The sequence below is a fragment of the Gouania willdenowi genome, chromosome 6 (assembly GCF_900634775.1).
Source record: "Gouania willdenowi chromosome 6, fGouWil2.1, whole genome shotgun sequence".
Lineage (NCBI taxonomy): Eukaryota > Metazoa > Chordata > Actinopteri > Blenniiformes > Gobiesocidae > Gouania > Gouania willdenowi.
Window position 1 is genome coordinate 65,832,948 of NC_041049.1, and position 9,819 is coordinate 65,842,766.

The window sequence follows — 9,819 nt, forward strand, 5'->3', positions numbered from 1 at the left end:
CTGATTGGCTGAAACAGGATTTTTACGGAACTTACGTCATGTCATGTAAGCACGCCGTTTACGCATTTTTTTTTTTTAACATGGCAGCGACTATCCTGTCCATTACGAGGGCATTTGTTCGTCTTTGGCCCTCGGTAGCTCGTCCAAGCCTTCTTTATCGGGGACTGCAGTTGAAGGCACCACGGGCTTTCATCACAGCCTATCCCCACACTCGCTCTTACTGCCAACCGGCCGACCAACAGGATGAGGTTCAGCTCCGGTACAAGGACAAGCCCTGGGAATACATGGAGAGTGAGGAGTACATAGAGAAGTACGGGGGAGAGCCAGTGTGGACAGGTTACAGGAGGAACCACAAAGGCGGCATCCCCCCTCAGAAGACCCGCAAGACTTGCATCAGAGGAGACAAGATCTGTGGAAACCCGTGTCCGATCTGTCGAGACCCCAACGTCATCATCAACCCACAGAACGTGAAGCTGCTGCAGCAGTTCATCAGTCCCCACACTGGGGCCCTGTACGACCCCACACGTACCGGGGTGTGCATGAAGCAGCAGAAGAAGCTGGCGGAGGCCATCGACACAGCACGTGACCACGGTTTCCTACCCTTTTCCATTCCCTTTGTGGAGTTTACAGCGGAGGATTATTCCAACCGACACGATGCTGTTGGTTCTACACCCCCAGCCCCAGCCTCCACAGAGCCCTGGTACTACTGGTACAAGGACATCATTCCTGACGAGACTGAAGTGGCCAAAGTCACAAAACTGTACAAACCCTTTCAACAGTGATGGAAAGATGATAAAACGTGACATTTGTCAACAGAATGTGTGTGAATAGAACACCATGGAATGACAGACTCATCAAATTTGCAATAAACGAAATGTCAAATATGTTTTTTGTTGGTTTCAGGTTTTTTTTTTTTTTACACTTTATATATTTGCCTCTTTCAGGTCAGAGGAGTTAGTATGAGTGGTACATTTTAAATTGGTTTTAGTCATAGTCTAGTTTTCATTCAAATTTAGTCATCAGAAATATTTCAGGTAAAGTCTAGTTTTTAGTCGACTAAAATATAAAGCACAGCAGTTTGTTTTTGTTTTAGATTCAATGACCGTTAACAACCTGATATTAAATGGTCTTTAGCAGCAATAATTTTGACCAAAATTTTTGATTTGGTTTTAGTCATAGTCTAATGACGTCAGCGTCTCAAAAAGTACACAAAACAACAGAAATGCACAAAAAGGCTCCAAAAACACACATGACAGAAAAATACACCAAACAATAGAATTATGAAGATGACTCAAAATACACAAAACTAAATATTTATACAAAAAATGACAACAGAAATGCACAAAACTACACCAAAAAAGATACAAAATGACTCCAGAATCACACTACAATGGCAACAAAAAACAATAATTATACAAAAAGAAAACAGAAAGATGCAAAAATACACAATGACTCAAAACATACATTACAGAAAAATACACCAAACGACAAAAAAATATAAAAATGAGGGAAAAAACCAAAACAAACACAATTATCATGCACATGTCCAATAGAATTAAACCAGGGAAATCACACACGTTATTTTACTTTGCACCCACAAATAAACCCCTTTATAACACTACAGAGTACAGTATGTACACCTCTTTGTACATCCAACCTTCAAACACACTCATTTGGCCATAATTGACAACTCTACTTAAGCTCCTCCCACCATATGAATACATACTTCCGACGGGAACTGTACTAGTAATCTAAAATGACTAAAATGCAACTAAATTTTCATCCGGTAGGATGGGTAGTACGTTAGTAGAATTCAGTTTGGATTTGCATAATTGAATATTCTTTTTAGTTTTCTTACTTTAAATTACATTAACGTGCATTAATGGATCAGAAAATGTTAATGTACACAGAGAATGATATACTGTATATCAATGACAGGCTCAGAAAATTGCAATAAACAAATTATGTTAAAAGTATGAAGAAATGTCAAGCATGTTTTTGTTGGTTTCAGCTTTTATTGTCTTTATTATTTTCCTTTTCCAGGTCACGAGTCGGATAGGATTACAGTATGTAGCGTCAGAAATCAGTTTGGATTTGCTAAAAATAAATGTCATTATTATCTTTGATTTTCTCACTTTAAATCACTTTAATGTGCATCACTGGATGAGAAAATGTTAAGAGAAATAGCAGAACATAAAACAACAGGAGCATTGTTAATATAGAAATAAAAAGTGACACCAATTGAGAATAGTTTGAGATAGTTGTTGGTTTCACAGACGACTTAGAGAAAGACACAAAGGCTTGAAATTGTGGAATATGATACATAACATCATAATCACCTTAACAGAGTCTGAAATATTTCTTTTCTAAATTGTCCATGAATAAATAATAGCAGTAAGAGACCCATGTTGCCCTAATAACACACAATGATGTTTATTTAATAGTACAACACACTCGTCAAACAAAAAACACAATTATTAGCAACAGATGAGGCTTTGAAATGTAACAATATAACAGGATTCAGTCTAAAGAATAGGTTTACACAGATATTATTAGTATTTTCCTCTTCCAGATCACAAGAATCTGATACGACAATGTAGCGTTAGAATTCAGTTTGGATTTGCTAAAAAAAGAAATGTCTCAATATTACCTTTTAAATTACATTAATGCACTGTAAACTCGAATAAATTACCAAAACTAAAAAGAAAAAATAAAATAAAAAATGAGGCAATCGATTGCCTCAATTTTTTTAAGCTGATTAACTTAAGTTAAAAATCAACATTTTCCAGAACTTTAAAGGTTGGATAACTGCCTACTTGTACTTTTTGATAGTTAAATGAAAGTGTGGTATGAATTAAGTTTATTTTTTAAATAATCCCTATTTCAAACAACAGAAATAATATGATTCTATCATTCTACATTAAGTTTTACTTAAGATGTGTTTTTAAGTTATGCTTATACTTACTATCACATTAACAGGATGTGGAATATTTATTTTCTGAATTGTCCATGAATAAATACTGTCAATAAGAGACAAATGTAACCCAAAACATTCCCCTATTACACAAAATGATGTTTATGTAATAGTACGACACACTCGTCAAACAAAAAACACACAATATATTTATGAGCGTGAGACAAGTATGAGCAACATTTAAAGCTTTGAAATGTAACAACATGACAGGGTTCAGTTTAAAGAACGGTTTTACACAGATATTAAGAAAATCCAGGGTTTGCACATGTAAACCTTGCTGCTCAGCTTCCTCTGTAGGTGCTGTAGGAGAAACGGCTCATCAGCAGAGGAAGGTGAAACTTCTGCTCAGCTTCACTGATTCTGAACACAACCTGAAAACACACACACACACAGATGAGGAACATAAATCAAACGGCTAAGTCATTTTTACAGGACGAAGCAGCAACACAAACAAAAACCTTCTGTATAATAAAATGTACAGTATATAAATCCATTGCATACACTGTATAAATGTCAATCATTAACAACATGTAACCAGTATCTATAAAAAAACAAAACTGAACAAAAGTAACCCTTTGCCGTAATCTAAGGCATGACTTCAGCATCAGTCTGTAATAGTAATACATTATAATATTAATAAAAACATGATTTTAAAAAATAACCAATAATATTATACAAAATAATGGTGTTCCCATTTGCTGTAAACGTATGTATGTAAAACTTTAAGCCCTGTAGGTCACCTTTGATGCTAAAAAATCCTGCCAAAGATTTTAACGATCACAATTTTCAACCCACGTTCATGTTTTCTCTTTAAACTCTTCAAATGTTTTGACCTTATTTTGTAATATAGGATAACATTTATGATAAAAAAAAATTAAAATAAATAAAAACTAGAATAAAAATACATTGATCATTAGAATGAAATTAAGAATTCAATAAATTAATAAAAATGTAAACTCTACACACAAAAACAGGCCTCTAATAATAAGAAACAGTAGAAACAGTAGCCGTGCAATGTAATCAGTGACGTACTGTGTAATCAGTCAGAGCTCTGGATGATCAGTTCATCATACTGTAAACTCTCACCTCTACGTAAGGGTAGAACGAGGTCTCACCACGGTTCTCCCAGTAGGAACCAGTTTCAAAGCGCAGCTTGTACATCCCAGGGAGGAAATGTTCTCGACTGATCAGAGCAGGACATCGACCGTCTGCATTTGTTGTCCTAAAATACAATAATTAAGTGTTTAACAGCTCATTTATCACATTCTTACTGAAATATTTCATCTTTCTGTTTATCTTTAGTCCACTTTAGCAAATGTTACAAACTGCTCCAAATGGCGATACTTTTCATTACCCATAATGCCCTTCAAACCTCACATCATGGCAATGATAAAGGGGTAACTCAGAATAATGAACAAGTCCTTTAACTATAAGTCCATAGAAATGTACACAACAACAACCTTTCAACTATGGAAAAAACATTTTTTACCATCATTGTAGCAACTGTTGTCATGCTTTCAGCACATAATGAACATTATGATGGTTCTCTATTGATGCTTAATGTGAATTAAAAAAAAACAACCTACCCAACAGAAAGCATCGACCACACCATCATCCTAGGGTCCAGTCGATGCAGGCTCAGGTCCAGCTTAGCAGCAGGGATCCCATCACCGGTGTTCAGAACGTGAGTGGTCAGAGGGCAAAGGTCAGCTGCTGCCATGGTAACCTGTGCACACATGTAGCCTTATTAGTAGCAGCCTAAGTTAAGCATCTGCATCCAGATAGATGTACAAACATCAACTGCTGTGGCTCTTTATCTCCTCTGCTGATGTAACAAACACTTCCTCCTTTTGCACACACCCATTTATCCAATCCTGACACTTTCTTGTTTTTTTTACAAATCATTGTGACTGAGGAGCAGTGAGTGTTTACAGTGTAGGGTCCAGAGGTTACAACAGGGGTCTCCAACCTTTACTCTCAAAGGAACCATTTCACCTCATCTCACTTGGATTAAAATCCTCCTGGAGCTGAAAAAAATACCTTCTCAATGAAAATAATCCAGTGTATTAAATTCTATACAGTTAAAATTATATAGAATGTTTGACTTAATTTGATTTGATTTATATTGATCATGTAAATGGCAACTTAAAAACAGTTTAAAATAAAAATCAAATAAATTAACATCAAGAAATAACAACAAAACAGTATCTTGCATCTTTAAATTCTTACACATCTCTTTAGTTATTATATTTAAATAAACACAAAAAGTAACTTCAAGTTTGATAACACAAAACATGCATATTTAACCGTCACATTGGTGGTTAAATTAATCTGTTCCCACACAATTAAAATCTCTATTTTCTTCCAGAATAGTGTTTTTTGTTGGTTTAGTTATTTTACCAGGGATTTAAAAGTTAAGGTTAGCCACAGGTGCAGGAAAAGTTATTGGTCTGTAGATGTTGCAGGAGGTGAAGTAGGAAGGTGCTGAGTCATTGCACAACGTTATTTATTTTTAGGTTAACAAATTGTTATATCATGATTGTATTCGTCATTAATCATTAATAGTTTCTGTAAGACCCCTAGATCAGGGGTCTGCAACCTGTGGCTCTAGAGCCTAATGTGGCTCTTTGACTCTTTTACAATGGCTCCCTATAGCTTTAAAATATATATATATATATTGAAATAAAGAATTGTTACGTACTTAAAGAGTTTATTAATGATTAATAACATTCAAAACTAATAAAATCATGATGAAACAGTTTGTCATCCTATAAAAAATCAAATTCTGCAATAACTGCCACCTTTCTTCTTCAACTCCTGTAACATCTACAGACCAACTTTTCTAGAACTTGTCGATAACCTTAAGTTTTAAATCCCTGGTAAAATAACTAAACTAAGAAAATAGAGACTTTAATTGTGTGGGGACTCATTAATATCTGACTAAATCTGTATGCTCGATATGTGGCAAGAAATTAGCAATTATGTAGACTAATGTGTTATCAAATTTAATCAAAAAAAAAAGTTGTGAAGCCCTACAAGTACATAAACTAAATAATCATCTTGTTTAGATTATATTATTTGATATAATTTTGATTATGTATAGAATTTTAGACACTATATTGTCTTTTTGGCTCCAGAAGGACTTTAATCCAGGTGAGATGAGAAAAATAGCTTCTTTGAAAGTAAAGGTTGCAGGCCGCTGCCCTGGGGGTACACGTACCCCGATTTGAGAAACGCTGATTTAGTAGATATATGTAATATATGTGTGAAACGTGTTTAGTTTTGCTAATCGATCATAAAACCACAGTGAAAAGCCACAAAGTGATGCAGGCAGTACTTTTGCTTTACGAGACAAAATATAATTCTACTGGACAACCTCAGGGTAAGTAAAAGTAATGTAGCATCTTAGTCTGTGGTTAGACAAACGTAGTCATCCATATATTCATCTGAACATTTTTACGGACATTTTTGTCCAGAAATATTAGCATTAAAATGGTGAATTAGCTGCTCTGTTGTGTCTATTTGTGAATCTGACTCTGAAAAAAGATGAAATAGGTTGAGAAACACTGACCTGGAGCGTGATAACAACTGTTTGTGTCATTGTGAACAATGTAGCAGTAATGTATGTCAAAGACAATTATATAATAGAATGCATATAGTTCAATATTCACTGATCCAAAAAGTAAAAGCACAATGTCAGGGCAAAATTGTTAGTTATGTTTATTAACATATTTACTCATAAACCTTATTCTTTTTAAGGCTTTAAGTTGAGACTTTTCATTTCTGCTGTCTCATGTTTTCTGCTCTCTTCTCGAGGTCAGCTTCCCAAAACACATCTTATCCCTCAGACACAGAGGCATCACACACTCACATGTCTACACACACTCACATCGTCACACATACACACCCAATACACATCCATTCATACACACAAACACCATACACGCACACACCTCCAACACTCACGACAATCAGGAGATACTAGAGAACTGGTGGTTTTGACCTAAAGAAGAAACTGTCTCTTTTCACCCTCTTCTTTCACCTCCACCCTGTCCTCTTTATCTCTTGGGGGGAGGAGGGAGGGGGACTGAGGGGGAATATACGTGATGAGTTAGAACTGTGCCACGCTGTCATCGGACGTCCGCCCCGGGCGGTCACTAATTTTGTCCATCCTTTTTATTTAGTTTTATAATAAACCTTTTTTATAAAATCATCAATGCCTCGCCTGGACTCCATCACTCAACTAGAGCAATAAATCATGTCTCCAAATGAGGTCAACCACAAATTTGCCATGATAACAACAAACCCAAACAAATCTATTGAACCTATTAACCTACCACTAGCTTTTGTTTTTTCACCTGGGTTACTGTTACAAATCAACTTAAATCAGTCCTTTGAATAGAAAAAACACTTCAAATTTACATCCAAAATGACACAAAAAAGGTAAAAAGAGACAGAAAACAATGGTCAGAGATCTTCATCCACCTGTAACGACCATTCAGAACAAACAGAGCACATGCTACTGTGTTTAATGTGAGAGAAGTCTTACGTGTGCGTGCAGGTTCTGCAGGAGCGAGTCACCAAACCAGCTGTTGTGCCATCTCTGCTCTCGTACAAATTACCCAGCAAGCACTGCTGCAGACACGCGTGGTGTCAAAGGTCGTCCTGGTTGTGATTACCCATAAAAACAGGCTGAGAGAGCAGCTTTCCGTCTGTCAACAACATGTGATTCACCTCATGATGGAGGGCGCAAACAGGGAATATTATATTTCAATTAGTTAATCTTACTAATCTGATGCTTTTTATTAGTTACACTGATATATTAAAAAAAGTCAAAGTTACAACATATTATGTCAATCAAAAAAGTAGAATAAATTCAACATTAAAAGCAAAATGCCTGCTTTGATTTAATCAGACTCCAGAGCAGGGGTCACCAACCTTTCTGAACCTGTGAGATACTTCATAAGTACTGATTAGTCCAAAGGGCTAACAGTTAGAAAAACACTTCTTAAATACCAAATGATCCCAGTTTCACTTTAATTAGAGGGAAAGATAATAAGAAAGACTAGCAGTAACTTAAAAAGGTTGGAAAAGTTGAAGTTTCAACATGAAACACTTTATTTTTCCTAATTTACACAATTGTTTCATTTCCATTGCATTTAATAGAAAATCAATAATCTTCCTATTCTACGAGCTTCTAACAAACAACGTTGAACTCCTCATATAACATGTAACATTTGTAAAATATAACAATTTGGTAACATATTTTGCAAAATCCACCTTTGCATTTTTTAAAGAAAAATATTTCTTATATATCATATTATAACATACCACTGATCATACACCAGATCTGCCACACTTAAAAACATTTGTCACAAAGTTTCAGTGAAAATAAACATTGAAAGATGGTTCATTTAATACTAAAACTTTATCAGTAATAATGAACTTCTACTAATACAAACTCTCATATGTGTTTATCTTTGTGGGTTTGAATCCTGGAAAGTAAATCAGACTTTGGTGACGAGTACAGGGGCCCCTCACATGGTCCATGCGGGCTACCTGGCGCCCCCGGGCACCATGTTGGTGACCCCTGATGTAGAGTGTCAGAGCCTACAAAAGACAGACATTGAAAAGTACAGAAATAAATTAAAAATGATAAAAATGTGTTCCAACACACAGTTTAAAAAACACTTCTTAAATACCAAATGTTCCCGGTTTCACTTAAATTAGAGGGTAAGATAATAAGGAAGACTAGCAGTAAGTTTCAACACTTTAGTTGCATATAACAATTATGTCATATTTGACAAAAACACAATTTGTGTTTTTAAAAAATATATCTTATAAATCATATTATATATATATATAACATACCACTGATCATACACCAGATCTGCAACATTTAAAAACATTTGTCACAAAGTTTCAGTGAAAATAAACATTTAAAGATGGATAATTTAATAGTGCACTGGTATTTAACTCTACTAAGTACTAACTACATCTGTCATAAGTATTTATCTTTGTCAGTTTGAATCCTGGAAAGTAAATGAGATTTTAGATTTGGTGACGCCAACCTGGGGCCCGTGGGCTGTTTAGGAAGAGCCAGAGATGAATGAAGGGTGCAAGGTCAGGTGTATACCATGTACGGAAAAAACAAACCTAAGTAGTGAGGGAAAACAATCAGGAGATGAGGCACACCTGCGTGGAGACAATAGGGAGACGGGGCACCTAGGCTGTGTTCGTGAGCACATACTAACGTACTACACACTCAGTGAGTACTGTATACACTGTCTACTATATACTATTAGTATGATTAGGATGATGAGTATTCCCACTGAAGTATACTTCCAAGTTTCCCAAGATGCACTTGGAACCTACAATGACAAAAAACCTGAAGCACTCTGAGGCTCAATGTCTGAAATCTGAAATCATTTTAAGTAGTACATCAACATGTGCTCATTTGATCCATAAAACTCACTGTAACACATTTAATGCTGACATTTTGGAGACTTTGTGCTTCTGACTAAAGCTCTGGTTAACTTTAAAACAAGAGCTTTATTTACCAAAGTGTTTAAAAACTAATGGAAGGAGATGTTTGCCTTTTAGCTTAAAGCCAGCCCCAGGACGCCATGCATCATGGGGCGGTTGACGGGTTGAGTACGACTAGTGCGCCCCCCGTGCACACCTAAAATATGTGAACCCACGTGACCCATAGACCACACAGGGACAGAAGCAGCAGCTAAAGGCTAACAGAACACATTAGCAACCAAAAAATGAAGAAAACACAACAAACACAAGCAAAACAACTAAACCAAATGTTACGCTAGCACAACTAAACACGTTATTGT

The 9,819-nt window shown here is 35.8% G+C and overlaps 2 protein-coding genes across 3 annotated transcripts; one reads left to right on the forward strand and one right to left on the reverse strand.

Moving 5' to 3' along the window:
• Positions 1 to 20: 20 nt before the first annotated feature.
• On the forward strand, positions 21 to 884 carry mrps18b (mitochondrial ribosomal protein S18B). The gene has a single exon (XM_028449654.1). It carries the CDS (start codon positions 39 to 41, stop codon positions 780 to 782), a length of 744 nt encoding a protein of 247 aa, XP_028305455.1. The 5' UTR covers positions 21 to 38; the 3' UTR covers positions 783 to 884.
• A 1,174-nt stretch (positions 885 to 2,058) lies between these two features.
• Positions 2,059 to 7,650, reverse strand: urahb (urate (5-hydroxyiso-) hydrolase b). 2 transcript variants are annotated; one of them, XM_028450619.1, is made up of 4 exons: positions 7,524 to 7,650; positions 4,561 to 4,700; positions 4,061 to 4,196; positions 2,059 to 3,345 (listed from the first exon to the last, which is right to left on the reverse strand). In XM_028450619.1, the coding sequence occupies exons 2-4, from the start codon at positions 4,692 to 4,694 to the stop codon at positions 3,256 to 3,258; spliced, it is 360 nt and encodes a 119-aa protein (XP_028306420.1). In that variant the 5' UTR covers positions 4,695 to 4,700; positions 7,524 to 7,650; the 3' UTR covers positions 2,059 to 3,255. The 2 variants fall into 2 exon arrangements, with proteins under 2 accessions (XP_028306420.1, XP_028306419.1); XM_028450618.1 differs by lacking the exon at positions 7,524 to 7,650 and having other exon boundaries at positions 4,561 to 5,079.
• Between the last annotated feature and the right edge of the window lie 2,169 nt (positions 7,651 to 9,819).